General features: G+C 35.1%; 4 protein-coding genes across 12 annotated transcripts; all 4 read right to left on the bottom strand.

The window, feature by feature from the left end:
- Nucleotides 1-1163: 1163 nt before the first annotated feature.
- On the bottom strand, nucleotides 1164-1727 carry LOC103485064 (uncharacterized). The gene has a single exon (XM_008442521.3). The coding sequence runs from the start codon at nucleotides 1725-1727 to the stop codon at nucleotides 1371-1373; it is 357 nt and encodes a 118-aa protein (XP_008440743.1). The 3' UTR covers nucleotides 1164-1370.
- On the bottom strand, nucleotides 1164-8474 carry LOC103485062 (auxilin-like protein 1). 7 transcript variants are annotated; one of them, XR_007823150.1, is made up of 9 exons: nucleotides 7832-8474; nucleotides 4067-7445; nucleotides 3876-3999; nucleotides 3697-3779; nucleotides 3548-3613; nucleotides 3381-3470; nucleotides 2832-3008; nucleotides 2388-2500; nucleotides 1164-1689 (listed from the first exon to the last, which is right to left on the bottom strand). XR_007823150.1 is itself a non-coding variant. In XM_008442517.3 (8 exons), exons 1-8 carry the CDS (start codon nucleotides 8227-8229, stop codon nucleotides 2465-2467), a joined length of 4353 nt encoding a protein of 1450 aa, XP_008440739.2. In that variant the 5' UTR covers nucleotides 8230-8474; the 3' UTR covers nucleotides 1164-2464. The 7 variants fall into 7 exon arrangements, 4 of the variants coding, with proteins under 4 accessions (XP_008440739.2, XP_008440741.2, XP_008440740.2 ...); XR_007823151.1 differs by having other exon boundaries at nucleotides 3906-3999; nucleotides 7832-8473; XR_007823152.1 differs by having other exon boundaries at nucleotides 3906-3981; nucleotides 7832-8473.
- A 5163-nt stretch (nucleotides 8475-13637) lies between these two features.
- On the bottom strand, nucleotides 13638-16640 carry LOC103485061 (soluble inorganic pyrophosphatase). Of its 3 annotated transcripts, XM_008442513.3 has the most exons (10): nucleotides 16425-16449; nucleotides 16163-16236; nucleotides 15648-15783; nucleotides 15452-15480; nucleotides 15150-15215; nucleotides 14588-14695; nucleotides 14427-14492; nucleotides 14182-14302; nucleotides 13977-14058; nucleotides 13638-13878 (listed from the first exon to the last, which is right to left on the bottom strand). In XM_008442513.3, exons 2-10 carry the CDS (start codon nucleotides 16229-16231, stop codon nucleotides 13836-13838), a joined length of 720 nt encoding a protein of 239 aa, XP_008440735.2. In that variant the 5' UTR covers nucleotides 16232-16236; nucleotides 16425-16449; the 3' UTR covers nucleotides 13638-13835. The 3 variants fall into 3 exon arrangements, with proteins under 3 accessions (XP_008440735.2, XP_008440738.1, XP_008440736.1); XM_008442516.3 differs by lacking the exon at nucleotides 16163-16236 and having other exon boundaries at nucleotides 15648-15795; nucleotides 16425-16640; XM_008442514.3 differs by lacking the exon at nucleotides 16163-16236 and having other exon boundaries at nucleotides 16425-16586.
- A 1427-nt stretch (nucleotides 16641-18067) lies between these two features.
- LOC103485060 (uncharacterized) lies at nucleotides 18068-22346 on the bottom strand. Its single transcript, XM_008442511.3, has 11 exons — nucleotides 20471-22346; nucleotides 20243-20353; nucleotides 20113-20145; nucleotides 19821-19998; nucleotides 19559-19740; nucleotides 19291-19427; nucleotides 19110-19205; nucleotides 18891-18960; nucleotides 18714-18788; nucleotides 18571-18622; nucleotides 18068-18411 (listed from the first exon to the last, which is right to left on the bottom strand). Exons 1-11 carry the CDS (start codon nucleotides 21677-21679, stop codon nucleotides 18350-18352), a joined length of 2205 nt encoding a protein of 734 aa, XP_008440733.2. The 5' UTR covers nucleotides 21680-22346; the 3' UTR covers nucleotides 18068-18349.
- Nucleotides 22347-22379: the final 33 nt, after the last annotated feature.

The following is a 22379-nucleotide window of genomic DNA, read 5'->3' as shown; positions in this document are numbered from 1 at the left end:
AAAATTAACTAAACATAATATAAAATTTATAAATATCTTTTAGACGAAATGATGTCAACATTGTGTAAGTTTTAGATGGTAAAAGTAATTAAAATCATATCCATTCAATGTTTGAGGTGAAATGATACGAATGTTTAGTGAAAAAGGTTTCATTTAAATTATAAGGTTAAAAATAAATATAGACGTGATAAAGTTTTTTTTTTCAAAATGAGAAACTTATCTATATAATTTTTTTATTCTACAATATAAAATTTTGTTAGTTTAATCGAAATTCACATGAAATTTCTCATTTAAGTCAAAATCAGTAAAATTCCTAATGCCCATTAAATTTTGGTTACAACTTAGCAAGAGGTATTTGTTATTTCTCACTAAATGCATTAATAGGATAGAAATTGAGTAATTATTTTTGTTTTTAATTTTGTATATTTGAAATTTAGGCTTGTTATTTTCCTAAAATTCTATAGTATGGTTCTTAACATTAAACACTTCAATTTTGGGTGAAATTCTAAATATGTATTTGAAAGAGGCTAATGGCTAATAACCAAATATAGTTTCCTTTTTCGATTTTCAATTGAGAGGGCACCATTGTCTCTTTTCAGGTTATTGTTTCTCCATGTTTCATGTGGTTGTCTTTTTAGACTCCTTCCTATTGTAGCCTTTAGATTTGGGATTGCTCGTCTGAAAATGACTGTTCCAAAACTTTGTGAGCAAATTTGCAGCCTCAAAAAGTTTGTGGTTGTTTCTATACTGTTTGTTACAACAAATATATTAATATTCAATTCTTCTTCCACCTTTTCTTAGATTTAATTTCTTCCCCTGTTTAAGTTCTCATAAATTGGGATGATATCTCGAATAAAGTAGAAGATTTGATGTGATAGCAAAAGCGACTATACAAGATGATGAAGAATTATACTTCTTCATCCCCACCTAATTTCCTAAAATTAATTATTGTCCTCATCACATCTATGTTTTAGAAGATACAGCAGCAGCAAGATGTTTTGGTTCAACTATTATAATGCGAGGGATCGAATCACTAATCTTTGATAGTACTAAATCACTTAGTCTATCCGATTAACTATATGCTTAAATTAACTCATAATTAACAGTTTTAAGCTTTTAACAGTACATTACATACAAGTGACGGTGAATATTATGAGCCAAGGTCAAGAAACAAATCATTTTTATTTATAAGGGTAAGATCAGAGGCAACTCGATCTTTAACCTCAAAGCTTTGTAATATATTCTAAGGGGTGGAAGAATTCGGATAGAAGATTGCTGATAATTTCAATCTTCCTTTTACAACTTAAAACCAAATATCTTTCCATTGACATGTATATAAGTGGAAGAAGAACAAACAAATATGAATTAAATCATTTAAAGTAGATGACAGGAGCATTTGCTTTCAAATCCCATAGTCCTCCTTCCTTCAAATACTCTAGATACCTTGCAAATTCAGGCCTGGCTGTCGACTTCCTCTTGCGGCGAAAATCAAAGAAACTGAAAATAGGGTGTCCTCCTTTGTTAGCTCTCTTTGACTGCTTCTGTTTTGCTTGAGCAAACTCGGGGACTGTAATGTCAAAGGCCGATTTCCTCGATCCAGAACCAAGTACTATGGTTGGCAAACTGGTTGCCCTCCTCAGCTTTCCTTCCAACAAGCTAATGGTAGGATCCTCCGCGAGGAACTTGTACCTGTGAGGGCATCTCCTGGTACTCAAAGCTCTCAACATTGTTAACAAGTAAAGTTAAGAGCACAAGCAAGTTTTAGCAAGAGGACGGGAATGGCTCTTGCTCAATAATGGAGAAGGGAAAGTGAAGAGGGTTGCTTGTGAGAGATTTGTGGAGAATAGGTTGTAGATTTATGGGTTTCAAATGGTCAATATTGGCTTGCCAAATGTTATGCAAGCTCGACATACGTTCCAACAGATTGACTTTATCCTGCTTTTCCCAACTACCCTCAAGAAATAAAGATTTAACCTAATTATTATAATATTTTTGGAATCTTTCTTATACACACAACAAATTATGTGCATGCTTTAGGAAGGTGGGCTCACCTACCACTTTCTTCGACTTTTCTTTAAGTTATTTTATAATCAACAAGATACAGCCGGGCACGTGCTTCATTTCCACATTTTTAAATGTGCATTTGAGCAAGAGACTGGCCATTTTCACTTAAAAAACGAACCAATTATTGGTAAGTTTATTTTTCTGCCTCGAAGCTTCCTTCAGGTCAACATTTTTAGACATTACACAGCAAAGAAGGTTACAGTGTACAAACAAGATGACTCTATATTTCATTCACTTTCAATTAATTTAATGTGATTCCATTTCGATTTTAAGAGTGGAATTCAAAACTATACATGCTTGATGAGCATGAGGTCTACACTTACCGGCACTACTAAAGTTACACAGGGTGTAGCCAAAAAGTGGCAGATTTATAAATCTCTCGTTACACTCTGACCTCAGGCTACCGCTCTTCTGAGTTGAATTTGTTCCAAGCTTCCTGAGAATCATAAAGTGACGACCCAGATCATTAGAAGCAGTGTTTCTTTTTCAGAAAATATATATATAAATATATGTAATACACACACACGCACATTAGAGGCAGTTTACACCGCCACAATGCTAGTCCATAGGTGAACAAATAATAATGGAGAGTGCAACTGAAGCACGAGTTGCTTCTAGGATTGTTGATATCAGTACGAGAAGGAAGAACAAATGATAAAATAATAGAAAATAACATTGCGAGAAAATAATAGAAAAGCAGAGAAGTGGCAACTGCCACTCAATTTGTTTCTTCTAATAAATGTTGCATATACTTGTTAATAACACACCTTTAGTAGATCAAAGACCTTCTCGCATATATACTTTTGCTGAATACTTGCACCCCGTTGTTGCAATTTGTCTGGATGAACACACAGAGTCGCTTTCCTGTAAGCTTTCTTTACAGCAACGGCAGTTATAACTTCCGTTAAGTGGATTGGCTGCCAACCGCTATCAGGTCCAAGGATCTGCAAGAAACTTCTAAATTAGTCCATATACCCTTAGGAGTGCTTGTGCCCAAAAGTTCAGAGATTAAAGCTTGGTCGCTTCACCCTATTCATTTTAAATAAAGGATCGGTCCGAAACCTCTACAACTATGTGCATCAAACTTAAATTCAATAAATTCTTGACATATATTCATGGAACTAGAATGCAGCATACTTCAAAAGCTAGAGGATGCCAAGTGAAGTTTGTAATGATTCAACAGAAAGTTATACAAACGAAAAGAACGGTAATAGACACCACATTATGCCTTGAAAATCCACCACAAGATTCAGTCCTAGCAAGACAGAGTTATTATAGGACACAACCTTATAGATAAAATTCAAACATAAACGTACATATTGCAATGTAGAAAGCAACGCACGCAAGTTCCCTTCCTTCCCACTTGACCATCTCCTAACATCAGCATCCAATGTCTCAGCTAATCTCTGAAAATAGCACAGATTCATGACGTCACAAATCTTTAAAAAAATAATTGAGAACTTCATGTTGTAAAGAATAATACATTTCTCTCAGCTTGCTCTCTTTGTGCCAGAAGATCACGCATATTTTTTTCTGCCAGAGCTTTTGCCTGGAAGAGACAGTAAGTTGTTAGTCATTTCTAATGTATACACAAAGTCAATCATAAACCAAAACGATGGATCAGAATCATACTGCACGTTCTGCTGTTCTTTGATGCCTCTCTAATCTGGCTTTACACCTTTGAGGTGATTCACCATCAACACCCTCATACCGCTCTGCATTACAAAATTTCATGCAGAGAACATATAGCTCAGGAACCAGAAAGAAGTATGATCAAAGGCAAAAAGAAATAGGTAGGGGGCATGATATACGTATGCATATATTGATTGCTGATCCCATACCATCATAAGCCGAGTAGTAGGCATATCTTGAAGCAGTGGCCGAGCCAAAGCTCTGAGATTGTAGGCTAGGCTGACCCTGACATCCACCATCCATCTTAAAATTCACATTATGTTCCACACTAAATATCAAGTATTAAAGAAAAACGGCATTATATACTTACGGAGGATGAAGTCTTCTGTCTCATTTCATTATTTCTGGAAGAAGCAGAGAATTTGTCAGAAACAGATCTTTCCATTCTCTCTCTTGCCCCAAAAGAAGTATTGTCAAACTTGGCTTTCTCTGCAGCTCGCTCCCTGGCCTCTGCAGTTGCTCTCTCTACAGCTGCACGCTCTGCCTTTACCCTTGCCTCCATAGCTGCTGCCTTCCCAGCCAATGAATTTTCTCTCGCCTCTGCACATGCTTTTTCCAATCTTTCACGTGCGTCAGCCAATGCTCTTTGTCGGGCTTCGGCAGTCATCCTCTCCAGAGCAGCCCTTTCTACCCGTTCACGAGCTTCAGCACCTACTCTATCTCGTGGTTCAAGAGAAATCCTGTCAATAGGCATTCTATCCTTCTCTCTCTCCCTCTCCCTTTCTCTCTCTTCTTCCAATTTTCGAAGAATGTCATTCTCACATTCTGCTTCACTCCTTGCTCTCTCACTCTCTTTTCCTTTAGATGTATGGTTCTGGTTTACATTCTTTTCCTTTCTTTCTGGGGCATGGTTTGCATTGACCTCACAGGAGAATTCCCCACTCTTCCGAGTCCTTTCTGAAATATTTTGCCACGTTGACTTCAATCCACTTCCTTTCTCAGCCCTTGCATTGACCCCCTGAACTGGCACTTTCTGTCCCTTATCTTCAACATTGTCAGAGGACTTCCCTTTATCTTCCATACAACAGAACAAGTTACTTTCTGGATGTTCAGGAACAGAACCCATTCCGGTAACAAACTTCTTGGTCCCTACAAACCCTTCAATGCAAACATCTGCCTGGCCTGCCTTCTCATCACTTCTATCCAGAGAAAGTGACGATTTCATATCTTCCATCTTGTCTATGTTCTCTCCCTCGTCCATGCTTGTTGAATTTTCAGATGAAAGTCCGTCTTCCGAGTTAGTTGGTTCTGATTGTGTATGTTCAATTTCGGATTGAAATTGCGTTTCTTTGGCTGCTCTTTTAATCAATTCATCAAAAGATAGTTGTATATCTGCATCTTCCATTTCAACTGGAACTTTATGGTGTTCTACCTCTGGCTGGCACACACCTGGCACACAAGGATTTCTGTTAAATTCAATATTTTCATTAACTATAACTGTAGTGTTTCGCTCTCCACTTTCATCTACAATAGAGAATTCTTCAGACATTCCTCTGGGACATGCTAATTCAATGGGTAAGTGGTCGTTGTCATCTTTCATTTGAAGTGCAGCAGCAGATATTCCCAAATCATGCACTTGAGATTCTATTGTTGAATTTACTTTGTGTCTATCATCCAATCTCTTTAACCCATCATGCTCCAAACTTGTACCGTTGAGATCTGGACTAGATTGTGAATCTTTAACCCGCATCGAAGTCACTTTACACCTACCCACATCTCTTGACATCTCTTCAATGTTCAAATCCTGGAAAGAATCATCGACTCCTTTTTCACATACTTCTCTGTACTGAAAATCCTGTGCCCTTTTGTTGTCATCTTCTATCACATGAGCTAACTCAGGTCTCTCACTGACTCCAACTTTGGCAGCCTCTTTTTCCTTTTCCCCATGATCTTCCATCTCATGAACTCCTTCCAGTTGTCTTTTACAAGCCATCTGTCCCATAAAGTTGTCATCCTCAAGAACCAAATTCAGTCTTTTCTTATCTTCTGGTTGCTCGAGGAACATCCTCATTTTTTGCTCAACCTTTTCCCTTTCAGAAGCCTCTGGGAACATCCCTCTTTTCTCATTCACAGTGGCTTCCATTTTATTTGCATTGTTTTCTATAATATGAGATTCCTTGAGACTATTTCCACTTTCCTTTCTTTCAACAACCTTTTTCTTTTCTTGTTCAATATCCCTTGGTGAAACAGGTGGTTGCTCAACCCTTAGCTCACAGTCCAATTGCCTAAACTCCATAGGCTTTTCACGTTTCTCCAGATCGCTAGCACAACCCATTTGCTTTTTCATTTCCATAAACCCTTGAGCAACTCCAAATTTCCTATCATTTGCTTCAAGATCACAAACACCTTGGTGAATTTTTAATTTCACCTGCTCTTTTTGCCTAGTTTCGTGTATATTTGGCTTCAGTTTGATCTTATCTTCCTCCTTTCCATGAACCATATTCTCCAAATTCTTCACTTCCTCATTCAGAACGTGAGCTGTATGGAATGTGTTTGCTTTCTTGTCTTGATCTTTATCGTTCTCCCATGCATTGTTGGTCTCTACTCCAATTTGTGCAGTCACAAAGTTAGAAATTGCATCATCTTTCACCGAATCAAATTCCTTACTGGATATATCTGCTCTTGCCAATTCAAAAAACTCTGTGGCGTCTTTCCATTCGCTGCAGCAATCATGGTTCTCGGACACAAAAAATTTACCCCCACTTCTAATTGGTAGGGTCTTTTCAGCATCTGTTAAAAGTTCCTCTCCTCCATAGTGTGCTGAACAAACTTCAGTTGCCCTCACATCCTTTTGCCTCTCCTCTCTGGCAGACAAACTCATCTCATGGCCATGAATTTCCCCAGCACCCAGCCCACTTTCATTGGCCAAAGTCCTAAATCGATTTGGAATCTTCGACGATTTCCCATCCTTTTCTCTCATATCATTTTTTGAGTCCAGTCTCATCCTTCCATGGACCCCTTCCTTCTTCCTCTTCCACAAATCTTTTGCATTTTGTAACTGTGCTTGAGCTTTTTCCATTGCTTCTTTCATAGCTGCAGCAGAGGCCGCTGCAGATGAGCTAGCATCTACCTCCACATCAAATAAAGGAAGAGTATCATTGTCCGAAATTAATTCAGAAGCAGATTCCCCACAACTCAAAGTCCTTCTAGCGTAGTCCCTCTTTTTGGTAGCAAACTTGGGAGGAGGTCGAGCAGGTGGTGGCACTTGCGAGGGTTCAGTTCTAAGGCTAATTTCAGATACAGTTATGAAATCCTCGCGAGAACGACAAACACCTCTACCATATCCATTTTGAGAAATAGGGTTATCCTCAAATAATGGTCCAGAGTCATTATTGTCCACTAGGGGTGGCATAGTTTTCCTTGGATGTTTGCCCTTCACCTTTCCTGTATCAAAATCTATATTGAGATAGTTATCATCATTGGTCTGCAGTGACGGATCATCATCTGTTGCCTTTGGCGAGGGATTTCCTTCATCAACCAGATATGAGAATCCAGGAAGCATCTCCAACTGGGTAACGTGTATCTTCCCATTTGATATATTTCCATTACTTTCTCGGTCAACCTTGTTATACGATATGCAAAACTCGGTGCTCTCTTCAAACGACTGTTTAGAGTCTCCATTTGACATACAATGAGAATTTCCAGAATGATCCGAACAGTCTGACAAGGATTCAGTTCCTGCTGGAGTCCTGTAAATGACAAAAACAATACAGCCGCATTCTACCATTAAGTTCGAACATGATTAGATCAATTATCAAGATACAAGACTCTCTTACTATTCCGACTAGAAAACCCATACCACTACCTATTTGCTACTTGTCACTATGACCATTATTGGCCATGACTCGACATACCATCACCTTCACCCTTCGACTGTCCACATTCCGAACCCAAAAATAGGAAACATTCCAAAATGTTAACCATAAGCAATGCCCAAAACCAAACTAAACAAGAAAACGAAACAAAATGCAATTAAGATACGCTCAATTTCAAGTTACAACACATTCCACAGAAATGAACGAACAAAAACAACAAAATTCAACAAGTCTCGGGCAGAACATAAACATAGTCATACCAAGCTTCGTCGGAAGAGCCATCATCAACGCCTTTAGAAGGCCCAACCAATTCATCATAAGAAATCGCAAAATCCAAACCATCAAACCCGCCAAAAACCTCCGCGTAGTCAAATGCAGAGCTCCGAGCGTCGAAGAAAACCTCAGATTCATTAACAGCAGGAAGATCGAGAATGGGAATCGAGGAAGCACGTAGCGCGTGAAAGCTGCCGAAAATCTCACCGTAGTCTTCAAAACGAGGAGACAAAGCAGAGACTCCAAACTTAGGAGGACCGCCATAAACGTCGTCGTAGATAGTTTGAGCAACAAAAGGACCACCACCATTACTACCATTACAGATTTTCTTAGAAAGCGAGGTAGAGCCCCTGTTAGGGAGACGAGAATGTGAGAGATTATCCATGTAAAAACGAAGAATCTAGGGCAGACTCAGTCGTTAAGTACAAAGCTTGGTTGTATAATAGCGTTTCTTGAAGCTTTCTCTTTTCTCTTTCTCTTTTTGTTTAGTCTGGTGAGAAAGCCATAGCCACACTGCAACAAACAGGGTCAGATGTAACGACGAGACGAAGACGAAGTGAAGGAAAACGTAAAAAAGGCGAACAAAATTCTTTTTCTTTTTTCTTTCTTTTTCTTTTTCTTTTGTTTTTCCCAAAAAGAAAAAATATATATATATATATATGTATTGTGAAATGACGATAAAGGGCTTGTGATATTATTATAACAAACGGAACTGAAAAGAAAGAATGAATGAATGAAAGAATGCGATGGCCGATGAGGAACAGAAGTGGATCGTACGTGTACGTTGGCAACCGGATAATCCGGGAAGCTGAGGACGGGGAGAGTGGTAGGAGGGTAGTGAAAGAAAGAAACAGGGAGAGCGGGTAAACCGGTAAGTGTCAAAAGGGGGAATCTTTTTGTTCCTAAAAAATGGATATAAATAACATTACATAATGGACACATGACGTTGTTGTTTGTTTTGTGGAGCTAAACTACTCCAATTAAAAATCACTTAATTGGCCGTCGTCTACCCCCAACGGTTTTTAATTACCATTCAACTGATTTCATTTGAAGGCTAATTCCAAAAAGTTAAAGATATGAAAAGAATTGTTGTTTTGGGAGAGGAGTATGGGGGCATTTAAATGAAGAGAGAGCAATTTTGTTCTCCACATGCAATTGAAAGGGACATTTGGATGACATATATAATTGATATGAGACCTAATTGATCCAAAATGGATACAAAAATTTGAATGCCCTGAGGTTTGTGATCAGATGCCCAATCATTTTCATTGATTGATAAATGTTTTTTTTTTCTTTATTTTTATATCTTTGTGTTATTTGGGTGACAGAAACGAAGTTGACCTTTCACTATCCAAACACTAAGAACAAAATTTACAACTATGTGTTTCTTTCTTTTTCTTTTCTTTTTTTTTTTCTTGGACATAATTGTTTGGTGCAACCTTGCAAATTACAACTCACGGAGATAAAAGTTTTCATTTTTTTCCCTAAATTCTAAATAATTTCATCTCAAATGTTGAGTAAAATTTTAATTAAATATAAAAGAAACATAAAAAAAAAAACTTAGAAAAGATTCGAGGTTTGATCCACCATAGTATTGTATTAAAAAATAAATAATAAAAATGATAATTATGTTGAGATTATCTTCGATAAGGATGTTAAAAAAAATCGGTAACGCAACCAATCCGGACTACCCGTACGGTTTGGGTTGGGTTAAATTTTATGTTGGGTTAGATTGGATTAGAAAATTGGAGAAAAAAAGGTTGAGAAGGGTTGTGCAAGTTAGGAGTAGATTGACCCGACCCAACTCAATTATATATACATATATAGATACATATATATACACCTAAAACCTAAAAGTAAACCTCATTTTGGAGGAACATTCTATCCTTAGAATTTGAATGTATAACATATATATATATATATATATATATATTTGTCACCTTGTATCTTGAATAACAATTTGTTCACCTTACATATTAAAAAATAATATGAAAATTTGTCTAAATAAATCATGGAGAGATGGAAAAAAAAAAAACTCGTCAACCCAACCCAACCCAACCCGAATGTTTTGGGTTGGTCCATAATTTTCCTCCAACCCGGCTTATGTACACCCCTAATCTTCGAGCCTAAAGTTTTATATCAATCCTATTTTTTATCATAAAGAGTCCCTAAATGAGTGATCCTACGTGGACCAAGGAAGTAGCACTATATAGTCTCTTTTTGCTAGAGTAAGAGACATTACCATGGTTTACCACTACATGGAATTTAGTATTGATCAAAAGAGCTCGACCATAGAGATCTCGGAAGGCATCTACACTAACTTCACAAGCTTGGGATAGGAGAATCAGCAGTAGTAACTCTTTGAGGAGCCAAATCAATGACATTTGATGTCTTGGAGCATGGGGAAGCAAGCTTGTGAGCTTGATATAAATCACATAGAGAATCCATAAACATTAGATATCATATAGATGATGAGAATAGTTTGTAGTAAGAGTCCATAGAATAAAAAAACAGTATGATCAACCATTGGCAATCTACAAAACCAATGGATTGAAGGGGGCATGAACTTTTCTTTTAAAAAAGTTAAGGAAAGTACAAAAGCATACATCCATACAAATAAATTAAAAAAAAAAAAAAAAAAAACAGAAATCAAGATTTCAATGTTCATCATCATGAGAAGAAGAGAATTTTATAATTTGAGCTGAGAATTAAGCCCAGAAAGTAAGAAATTTGACTTTTGAATGAAATCTGGTATATGTCTTATTTGTAATTAGCATTAGGATCGAATCCTTAAATTCTCCTTAATTAAATTTTTATTCCTTTAGTTACTTACCAAACACACATTATATAATATAACTGACACTATCTTCTTTTCATTACTTTTAATTTCAATGCCAAAGTATTGTTCTTTACCACCGGCGGATCTAGCATAGGCCCAGGGGGGGCTCGAGCCCCCCCTCAACTTTATTGCTATTATATAATATATATAAAAAAAGCTACTTAATTTCAATATTTACTATTAGCTTAGTGGTTGTTGTGATTGTCAGCCCCCCTTCCACCTAGGTTCAAATCTTACCTATGTAATTTATTTTTCATATTTTTCTTCCAGCCCCCCGTCAATATATTTTCTAGATCCGCCACTGTTCTTTACTCTTTTGTTGCCTCTTGCTTCATTTTTTTAAAATTATTATTATTAAAGATAAACCCTAGAAATCCAATAAAAAAATTAGTCAAACTCCCAATGTTTCCATCTTTTTAGGGTGGGAATTCTATCAATATAATAATGATACTATATATTGAAAACAAACATTATTATTCTATCAATATAATAATAATAATAATTCATATACTTTAATATGTATGTATAATATTTAAAGACAGGTCCTTGAGGTAAAACAAAATAGGGAGTAAAAGATAATTTTTGATATAGTTGTATGTATTTGAGATCACTGTCTTTTTTTTTTTTTTTTAATATTAATTTCATTTGGCATATTCAAATAATCAAAATCGAGTTCATTGTTTAACAGAAACATAGTTCAATTTCGATTATGTAATCTTTTGTTTTAAAGTTGAAAATGCGAATTTTCATACCCCTAATCTTTTGTATTAAAAAAAGCCATTCGAATTTATTGGTGAATTGAGACATATTTGGGAGTATATATTCTAAAATGGTCAAATCACTTTCCATTTCGAAAACTATCGAGAAGTGTTAATTTTAACTATTCGAAATTAAAAATAATGTTTCTTAGTAATTTGATAAGTGGTTTTAATAATTTTAAAACCAAACTCTAGAAATGCATTTAATCTCTAACTTAGGTGTTAGTAGTTTATTTATAATCGGATAAAATTTTAATATATACTCGAATTGAAAAGAAAAAAGAAAAAGAAAAAAAACACTTCCTTGAAATTTAAGTTGTGTTGTTTGAAGCTTCACCTTGAAGCACTTTCCCATCTAAAAATAGAACGAAAGATATACACTATATGCTTATTTAGATATTGAAAATCTTGTGAACTTTTGTTTTATAGAAGCTTCATAATATAATAACAAATAAAATAGTAATAGTAATAGTAATAGTAATAGTAATAGCAATAAAAGAAATAAAAACAAAAACAAGGTATAAGCTATATTAATTGATACTTAATAGCTACATGTACATGGGAGGATGCATGGTCATGGTGGACCCTTGTGTTGGCCACTTTATGACAATCACATCTAACCCTAAAGCTGAATGTGTCATCATTCATTTCATTACCCCCATCAATTTTCTATTCTTATATACCTTTATGATTAATACCCATTTAAATCTATAACCATCTATATCTATATCAATCAATTAAGATCATAATTTCAAATAAGGAAAATTATTGAAAATATTTATTAAATAAGTTTGTCAATGTCTACTAAATATATTGATACACATTGATAAAAATCTATAATTGATACAATATGAAAATATTATTCATACCAACTTAATTTATACATCCTACAAGGAATTGAGGTAATGTAATGCACAAGGGAAAACAATGAGATAATGAGAGGTGTTTATTTGGATAATACAGTTTCAATTACTAAATTGAAACTACTTTCTATTTATTCTATAGTTTTTTTTTTCTTTTCCAAAATTACTGATATTTGAATTTAATTTTTACTCAATACTAACAATTTCAAAATTCAATTCAAATCTTACTTAAAAAAGTAATCTTTAGAAGTTAGAAACTGGATTCAAATTAAATTAGAATATAAGAAAAAAGGTACTTTGCTTCAGATTTCGAAATTTAAACATAAATAGATGAGTGGGGGATAGCATTTTGAAATTTCAAAGACAATGGTCAAACGTATGTGACAGCTTTTTACTGACCTTCCTATTTACATTGATTAAAAAAAAAAAAAAAAATGCAACCTCTTATTTATGGTTTAATAAATTCAATTTATAAGTCATTTTCAATCTTGTCAACTTCCCCAATCATGGAGTGAAATGGGAATTTGGTTGTTTTCAGCTGTCCTGTTCTATTATTATAATCGATCAATCCCCTAACTATATTCATTACAAAATAATAATTTATCACCAAAAATAAAAAAAAAGCAATAAAAAGAAAACTCCCAATAACCTAATTTGTTTTTTTTTTTTTTTTTACAATCACAAATCAATTATATTATCTAAAAATACATGGCAGAATCTTAAAGAAGTAGAAGCTATATTAAAATTAGATTATAAATAAGTATAATTTTATATTGGAATGGGGAAGAAGATGGTTGCTTAAAGATAAAGAGGATAACATAAAAAAAATGGAATGATTAATTCAAATAATAGCAAACTAAAAAGGGAATAGCAGGCTATGTTGGGATTAAAGGTGAAATAATAAGGAATGATTAGAAGAAGCTTGAAGCAGACTTAGTCCGTTTGAGCCGCTGATGGATATTTATCCAAAGTCCACTATTGGGCCGCCGCTATCAAGGCTCATTTCAATGAGAAGTTTGATTTGGAAAATTTTGACAAAATTGATTTGAAATTAGTATGATAATATTCTAATAAGGGGAGTGGGGAGGAAACATTGTTGAATGAATAAAATATTTGTGACAGAAATTTTTGTTTTGGACTGATGACAGCTGCATAACATTAGCTTTCATTATACTTTATTTATTCATCAAACAAGTCTCAAAGGATGACGACATCTTCAACTTCAAATAGTAACCCCCACACATATAAAAATTGTTACCCAAAACAGTGTAAACGAATCTTGAAAAGCCAATACTGTGATACATCTAAACAAACAGAACAGAACAGAACAGAATAGGCTCCAATTTGAATAAAATGTATTGCACGTGGAAAGGAAGCATACATAAGTCTTCCACTTATACATTGTTCATACTAAAAAATTGAGCAGTTACATTTGATGGGTTAAAAGATGAGGCAGTAAGTGTGCCTCAGTAAATTTGCTGCTAATTGTTTCTTTAACAGCCAATCTCTTATTGCATTTAAAAAGAAAAACTTACTGCCTCAAGCTTTCAACTATGTAGGCAGCATACAAGTCCCTACAAATTGGAAATCAGGAGTGAGTTAAATAAAAAGCTAGATATAAGTTCTAAAACTCTGCACAAGCGTCAATCAGAAACGAAACATGGAAGCTTACATGGAGTACTTAATGGCATCAACGGCAGCTTCTGCTGGCAGGAAGTCTTCCACATCGACTTTCTTGTTTTCGTTCTTCTTGTCTTTTTAGTTGAAGAGATGTCAAGGGAAAAGCAGAATGTGTGGTATAAGAATAAAGAAAAACAGACAAAAATGTTTTCATAAACCGTGTTTGGAATCTAATGTTAAAGCATTTAGGAGGATACAGTCCTCGAAGAATCGGCGAATTTCAGCCAGACGGTGTGGGGGAATCTCCTTGATGTCTGTATAATGGCGGAATTCAGGGTCATCGGCACATACTGCTATGATTTTGTCATCCCTTTCTCCCTACAGCATAAATGCAAAGGTTAGCATCTGCTTTCAAAGACAAAATTATCTGTAGGATAAAAACATTTGATTTGTTGAACCTGGATAATTGTAAACAGATTAAAGAAATGAAAGGGTCGTTTACTTGGTCAATCATAGGCATCAATCCAATAGCACGAGCTCGGAGGAAAGATCCTGGTAGCACAGGCTCCTGTGCCACAGTGAAATAGAAGAACAGTAGTCAATAACGATATTAAGTCTTATAGAGATTAAAGAGACAAATCACTCTAACTTATTGGATTTTACCTGCATCAGTACCAAAACATCCATAGGATCACTATCTTCACAAATTGTACGTGGGATGAAACCATAGTTGTGTGGATAAACAACTGATGAGTAAAGTACACGGTCGACCTATTTCCACAAATTTATACATCAGTCATCTTTTTCATAAACAAATTAAAATCAACAACGTATACATATAAGACACATAACATGACTACAGTAAACGTTTTAAGTTAAGTTGTATGCAAGAATGTCGATATAATATCCATAGTGCATGATTGTGACAAAACAATCGCAAGACTGAACAATAAGTATGTTTGATATTTATCATGCAAATACGCAGCTTCAAGGATGTGATCTATGGTGTTCTGAACTGGAGAATTGTATAAGCAAGATTATGAGATTTTGAAATATTCAAACAGAAGACATCTATCCTCCCTCAGACTTTCTAAATGAGAAGCCATCAAACTCAGAAACTTAAAACAATGGGACGAGACAAGTTTGTTGTAATAATTCTCGGAATGTAGCCATATCTACATAAATTTAGTACAAAAATAAACAGTAAGAGAGTCAGTGAACACACTTTTATAAGGCCGCTGGCCTTGTCAAGCTCATATTTAACCTTGCTGCCTTTGCCTATTTCTACAACCTGCCACATACATAGTAATACTCAGTTTGGAGTTTGGTAGAAAGTAACAGAACATAGTTTCGTATAATAAGCAACTTGTTTTAATAAATCTCAAGTCAATTGCTATTGCTAGTCCCTTAATGATTCTCTGGACAATAGCTCAAAGAACCAATCTCCTTGACACCTTCCAGCAACTCTTTTTTCAAATGTTATCATCAATTAGCACTGTAATCGTTAAGTACACCAGAAAACCTTACACAGTTGAAAATCGTCGGTGCACCGGGTCCTGAAATTAAAGATTCAACCATTAGCACTCAAGATGTAATGCAGATATACACAATATGGAAAAACTTCAAAAACCAAATAGTCTTTAGCATGTAAGATACAAAGCTAAAGTTCGTACACATTCAGTAGAAGAAGAAACTCATTAAAAAAAACAGAAAGTTCAGATACCAATCTCCAAATCGTGCCAAGGGTGAGCAGCGACAGATCTTCGAGACAAGGAAGAAAGAATTCTTTCATTGAGCCGAATCCTAGGGAACCCCATATTCGAAGAACTTCCTCCTCCAGCACTGTTTTCCATATTCGCCTAGCACAATAGCTTTGAATATGTAAACACGGTTTTCATTTTATCATTAGGAATTCAACGTTCGAGCCGAAAGGGATAGATCCAAAGGTAAGAAGGAACAGAGTAAAGATTATTTGATACATATATATAAAAAAAAAAAGATATGAACCTCACGATCTAATAGTATGAAAGTATTCTCAACTAATCGACGATGAGAAATTACGATGAAATTTAATCCAACGGAAACACACCAGTATCATCATACACGTACACAGATGTGGAGTTGTGTACAGTAAAAGAAAAGAGCAGAGAAATCTGAAAGAAATGGGAATGAAAAGTAGAGGAACTCAAGAACGATAAAAATACAGTTTAAGCTAAAAAAAAAAATACAGAAAACTACCGTTCTTCTCCGTCCTCCACCTTCCCGAGAGACACGAACTCTGTTTTTCTTCCCCATGGGATCATTCATTCAAGCTCAAAACTCAAAATACAACAGTAAACAACAGAGTACGAAGCAAAGTAATCAAATCAAACCAAACCCACGAAGAAAACATAATGAAAGAATATCATCACTGAATCGCAACAGCTTAAAGAACAAAAAAGAAAAAAAAAAGCTCTGAAACAAATTAAAGAAAAAGGCGAAGGGTAAAACATCCAAAAACCTTGAAAGATTGATCACTCTCTGAGTAGCTGCGTCGAGAATAAGCTTGAATTTGGACACACAACAGCGATTTGAGCAAATTTATGGCAATATATTCTATTCCTAGCAAGAGCAGATGAAAAAAAGACGAAGGCCAGAGAATTTTGGCAAGTTGAAGACGCCGAGTCAATCTTGGTCGTTGGATTTGACTGGAGTCAATCCTACGGTTGAGGAAGGAGACTCGTGTCAGAATTGTATTCTCGTTTTCGAATTTGGATATCTTTGAAAGTACCGCGAGGAAAGTGAAGGCCCAGTAGGATATTGCCACGTATAGAAAGTAAGTTAGTGTTATGACTATGAACAAATGGGATCTTGCCACGTAAGAAGAGCTCATGTCACATCAATGTATTTGATTCTGTGCTGATGATGATGCGTTTGGTGGGATATTGGTATATCCATATGAAAGCACTTTTGCCTTTGCCCTTTTTGTTCGTTTGAAATACAATTAAATTCGTGTATTATTGTATTGTTACATACACCCCCACATGCTTCTATCACACTTCGGAATTACAATTTCAACATCTTTTTCTTAAGTTAGAAAAACAAAAATTAACTTCCACCTTTTTTAAATTGTGTGTTCTTACATAAGCATATATTTTTAAAATTATACTTAGAAGCTCCTTTTTTTTTTCTCTCTTGACAATACGATAATAATGATTAATTCTTAACTTTACATATATATATATATATAGAAATATTACACATTGCTAACTTTTTGTTCTAAACTAATTTTGAATTTGTGTTCGAAATTTAAAATGTCAATATCAAGGTATCAAACTTTTTTATTTTAAGAAACATGGACACTAATATCAATGGTAAAGATATTTATGAAAAATATTAAGTAAATTTTTTTAAAAAATATATTTAAAGAAACAAATATTTAATTACTTTTAAACAAGTGTTACATGTTTATTATTTGTATTAGAGAAATCTTGTTCTACATATATCTATGTTGTTTGAATTTTTCTACGATATAATGGTAATGACAATTTATTCATGTCGAATTCATGAAAATGTGTAAATATCAATGAAAATATCCATATATTGACAAAATAATTTAATACCTCAAATTTTTTTTTTTGCAAGTTTTGAATTTTTAACGGTTTAACTTTCACTTTAGTATCTAATAAATTGCAAGTTTTCAAATTTGACATGTTTGTACGAGACAAATTATATAATTATTATTTGAGTATTCATTGGTCTTGTGTAGAGATATAAAGGAAGTAGAGAATTTGAGTACGCTTTTTTTAATACAAACCTCTAATATTTTCACCGGAAAAAGAATGTCTCATACTAATTTCAATAAAATTGGACATTAACCCTAAAATTTTCCGATTAAGCCAATATTAAGATCTCAAAAATATATAATGAAAACTCTTAAATCTTTAAAAGAAAAGAATTCTTTAAATTGACATAAACATAGAACCACAAATCAAAAATATCGTTGATCTCTAGCAATAATATTGAACAAAAATAGTTGACCTTTTCTTGTAAATTTCTCCTTTTATATCTAAAAGCACTTATTCTTTTTCACGTTGGAATGGAGAATGTAAAACAGAATCGACAAGTCCAGCAATAGAAAGAAAAGACATCACTTCCAGATATTTATAAAATTTTATTCTATTTATTATAACTTTTTTCAAAAAGAAAATTATTACAATGAACAATAATTATTATAAAGTGATTAGAGGAAAATTATTAAAAGCGACCACCACGTAATCACCATTCCCTCTAGACTTTGGATGCATAGTCAAACTATGATGCTTAGTTTCTCTTTTGTATATCCAACTTATAAAATGGATATTAGCAATTGTTCTATTATAAAATTAAAGAAAAAAAAAAACAAAAACAAAAACAAATAACCTTTCACCATTATCAACATTTTTATCAATCATAGACGAAGTTGGTGGAGCTTTTCCTGTACATGCTCATGAACTTTGCCACAAATTCTGCAAGAAGAAACTCATCAAAACTAGAATGATTTTTTGCTAACGTATGATTTTTGAATCTTAAGACTCTTTAGATTAATTTTTCAAGTATTTATAAATACTTATTTAAACATTTAGAAAGTGAATCCAAGCACGTTATTGGTAACATTTATAATTTACCTTCCAATTTGGGTAAAGCACCTACTCCAGTTTCAATTGGGAGTCTCTTGTTCTGCAAAGAACACATGCTACTAAGTATCAAACTTGCCTAACAATGCCTGAATAAGAAAAGAAAGAAAAAAAAAAGGGAAAAGAGAACTAACATAGTAAGCATGCCAATAATAAAGTTCCCTTCTTGATCTCATCTCAATTCTTTTCAGAAATTGTTCTACAAGCTTCTGCACATTGAGGAAACATCTTTTTATGAGTCTCAGCACAAGTTAGGTAGTTTGGATGTTATAAGGGAAATAAACCAACAGGTGATGCTCTTAATGCAGTACCTGGAGAATTAGTTTAGGATGAACTGAATCAACTAGAAGCTTCTGAATTTTTTCTTTTACTTGGTGTAATCTGAAAAAAAAACGTAAGAGAATTAGCGATTTCTCAAATAAGAAGTTCGATCAAAAGAATGTCAAAGTTCTGCTTGAACTTGTTCCCTCAGAGTTCAGCATTCATTTTATTTACTTTGGTTACATATATTATACAAGAAATGGAGTTACCTTGGATTCGATGGGTCTTCGAGAATATGGGCCGCAAGTTCTACCACGGCATCTTCCCATCCAATAGGGATTGGCTGGTCATCAGAAAGTGGATAACTGCAAAAGGGAAAAAGTTTTAGTTCTCAAGGATTATGTAAAAGTATTTTCAAGTTTTAAATCGCTGCTGTGTCAAACTCTTAACTTGTGTGCCTTGCATGCTTCTAGCGCCATGATTGCTCTTCTCAGGTTTTGCTTTGCTTTAGCAGCAATCTTAGAAGCAAAGTTCATTGGTAAGTCAAATTCCTCCTTCTCTGCTATTTTGATGAGGACATCCATGATCTGGAAAGTCGGAGATGGCCCAAAACATAAAAAGTTCAGCACGGACATGACTATTCAAATAGCAGTCTTAGTTTCTCTCATCTTGAAAATCAATGAGAATTTATGAAAGGCAGATACAAGATAGGGCTTACTTCATGAGTTACAGGAGGGTTAATTTTGATAACTTTGCAGCGGCTTATCACCGATTCAAGGATGCCCGAGTCGTCTTCACAACAGAGTACAACTTTGCAAGCATCCTTATAGCCATCCATAATCCACCTAAGCAAGTGCTGAATATCCTCTGCGGCTTTGTCTACATCTATAAGGACTACCACTGGAATTAAGAACATCAAGTCAGATTAGCATTTGGTTTCTAAGTTTGTAACGTTTTAACATAATCATTAGAAGTTGGACCTTTGAAAATTGCCTTTGGATTGACATTTCTTGCTTCCACATTAATAGAATATTCACTGCCTATTTCTTTAGCCAATCCCAGCAAAGCATATTTAGCATTTGATTCCGAGCTTAAATTTAGCTCCACGTGGTGAGCACTTGATGTCAATGGAACGAAGACTTGCGTCAGTTTTCTTTCCTGTTACCATATCATAATGAGCTCTGACATTTGTTTTGTGTTTAAAGTTTATGCTAATTATAAATTTATTACCAGAAAGAACCTATCGATATTTTACCATATCTATTCAGTTACCTGAATCTGGAATCGTCGCAAATCATGAGAAACCTGAAAAGATTCAAAACAAGGCAACAAATTCAAGTAATATAAATGTCAAAGAAAGTTTTGTTTTTTATGTCATTACATCGGCTGTTCAAAGACATACATTCCAACATGAATCACCATATATCTCACGCAGAAGAGCCATCATCAGCACTCTTTTACCAGATCCTCGTGGACCTTTGAACAGAATGTGGGGGAAACTGTCCTGTGAAACCTAAAAATTAAATGAAATGGGTGTGAAAAAGACCATGCAATAAACTGCACAAGTATGGGATATGGTTGCAGTCTACAAGAGTAATTCAACGAATCGATCCTGCCTGAAAACACTTACTAACTGCTTGAGAAGTTGGGCCTCATGCTTATGGAAAGTGAACCCATTTAAGGAAACCGGTCGATGCTGATCCGCCCAGAAGGGTTTCAAGTATTCAACAACGTTTGCCTTTTCAATATATGTAGCTTCATCGAATGGTCGCTTTTCAGGCGATTTTGTTGTCCTGCAAGTCCCATTCCTCATACAAGAAAACCATATATCATTCTTCTTCTTTCGTCTGTTGGCTATAAACCTTTTAGTACTTTCACTTGTTCTTCCACTCACATCACTGATCTTACTATTTTCCATGCTAATTCTACTACTATTTTCTCTACTTACAGCAGCACTACTGTTTGTGGTCGTTGACAAACCTCCTCCAGTAGAAGAAACCTCTCTACCATTAGCATTTACTACCACTTGATTATAAGTATCATCATTCTTTTTAGTCACAAATGTAGGTTTTGGACTTATATAGTTCTTGAATGCATTTCTCTTTGCTGTGACATTGTTATTCATCCCAACAGGCAAACCATCACGAGAAAAGAATATATCCCCCGGCGAGATGGACCCTGTGCTTTCAACCACAGGGTCATTAAAAGCCAAACCTCTATTAATCCTTCCATCTGCAATCATCTCATTCATTTCACCAATAGATGGAGACTTCACGTGGGAAATCTCCTTTGGTTGCTGCAGGATGGAGCTGACCTTCAAGGTTGGAGCTGCTCTCTCTCTCCTTTGAGATAAATCATTAGCAGCAATCATATGTTCATCTCTCATCCTCAACCTTGGAGCAGTCACCGATCTCCTACTATGACTTGGTTTTTGACTTGTTTTGTTACTCCCATGAGAATAAGTGAACTTCTCCTCTTTTCTTGACCTCATGCTAGAGCTTCCAATTTCCTCCCCCGAAGCTTTAAAAGGAGACTCGTGTCTTCTTCTTTCTGCTCTTGACAATGGGCTGATGTTTCTCTGAAGCATAACAAGAACACTGTCGTCTTTGGCTGGCCGGCGAGGGGTTTGGCCACCGTTTCTCCGCAAACCAGGAGGAGAAACATTCGCCGCCATACTGAACTTCTTGGATACTGCCGAATCAGTTCTTCGATTATTGTAATCTAGTACAAGTTTCTTCTCATTAGGATCATTCCAGGGGCTTTCTTGCCATTCTGTCTCAGTATCAGACGGCTCATAACCATCCTTCCTCTGCTTCATTAAGTTCAAAGCCGGACTCATTTGGCTCTTTCAAGTTGCGATCACCGATTCCGGAATCCTAATTCAGAGCGACGGTCTTCATCGCAACAATCAATGGAGGAGAAGGGTTTCAGAACTATTGGGAAATATAAGAAACCAATGCCCCTGAATTAAGCGATACAAGTAAACAAAAAAATATAAAAAAGAAAGATGGGAGGAACAAGGAACATGGTATTTGAAGTGAAATACGAATCCTGCAAAAATAAATTGTCGGGATGCTGAAGTCCAAAGAAGCGTTAAACACGAGGATGATTCATCGATGGCGACGATGACAATAATTCTCGAAAACGAATAAGACAAGATAGGGAAAATGGCAAACGACTACATATAGATACCGAATCTGGTGTTGTTTTCCTGAAATTTCTAAGCTGGTTTTTGAGAAAGGTAGCAATTAGGCTTTGTCTTTGCCGATCTCTCCAGATATTGTTGTCTTTATCCTCCATGGCCATGGTGGCTGCGGCTGCAGAATGTGAAATGTGCAAAAGAGTTGAAGCTCGATCAAAGCATTGTGCAGTGAAATTAATGGTGGTCATTGCTGATGAAAGGAGAACAGTCCTGAAACTTTCTTCTACCTCAGATCATTGGACTATTCTTTGTCAATTGCTATTGCGACTGCTCACTCCGTTGACTGATTTTTGTACTCTTTCCTTTAAATTATTTTCACAAAACTCTACCATCAAGA

This window comes from Cucumis melo, chromosome 8 (assembly GCF_025177605.1).
Source record: "Cucumis melo cultivar AY chromosome 8, USDA_Cmelo_AY_1.0, whole genome shotgun sequence".
Classification (NCBI taxonomy): Eukaryota; Viridiplantae; Streptophyta; class Magnoliopsida; order Cucurbitales; family Cucurbitaceae; genus Cucumis; species Cucumis melo.
The sequence above is the reverse complement of the archived record's forward strand: the minus strand, read 5'-3'. Positions and strand labels throughout refer to the sequence as shown.

Excerpts from the sequence above, each read along its gene's own strand:
- LOC103485064 (XM_008442521.3), bottom strand. The coding sequence starts at position 1,727 with ATGTTGAGAGCTTTGAGTACCAGGAGATGCCCTCACAGGTACAAGTTC.
- LOC103485062 (XM_008442517.3), bottom strand. The coding sequence starts at position 8,229 with ATGGATAATCTCTCACATTCTCGTCTCCCTAACAGGGGCTCTACCTCG. Across the intron at positions 7,446-7,831 it reads GGCTCTTCCGACGAAGCTTG|GACTCCAGCAGGAACTGAAT; the intron begins GTATGACTATGT and ends TGTCATTTACAG. Across the intron at positions 2,501-2,831 it reads AGGTCTTTGATCTACTAAAG|GAAGCTTGGAACAAATTCAA; the intron begins GTGTGTTATTAA and ends TATGATTCTCAG.
- LOC103485061 (XM_008442513.3), bottom strand. The coding sequence starts at position 16,231 with ATGAATGATCCCATGGGGAAGAAAAACAGAGTTCGTGTCTCTCGGGAA. Across the intron at positions 15,784-16,162 it reads GTGGAGGACGGAGAAGAACG|GCGAATATGGAAAACAGTGC; the intron begins GTAGTTTTCTGT and ends CTATTGTGCTAG. Across the intron at positions 14,696-15,149 it reads AGGCCAGCGGCCTTATAAAA|GTCGACCGTGTACTTTACTC; the intron begins GTGTGTTCACTG and ends TTGTGGAAATAG.
- LOC103485060 (XM_008442511.3), bottom strand. The coding sequence starts at position 21,679 with ATGAGTCCGGCTTTGAACTTAATGAAGCAGAGGAAGGATGGTTATGAG. Across the intron at positions 20,146-20,242 it reads ATGGTGATTCATGTTGGAAT|GTTTCTCATGATTTGCGACG; the intron begins GTATGTCTTTGA and ends GAATCTTTTCAG. Across the intron at positions 18,961-19,109 it reads GAAGACCCATCGAATCCAAG|ATTACACCAAGTAAAAGAAA; the intron begins GTAACTCCATTT and ends TTTTTTTTTCAG.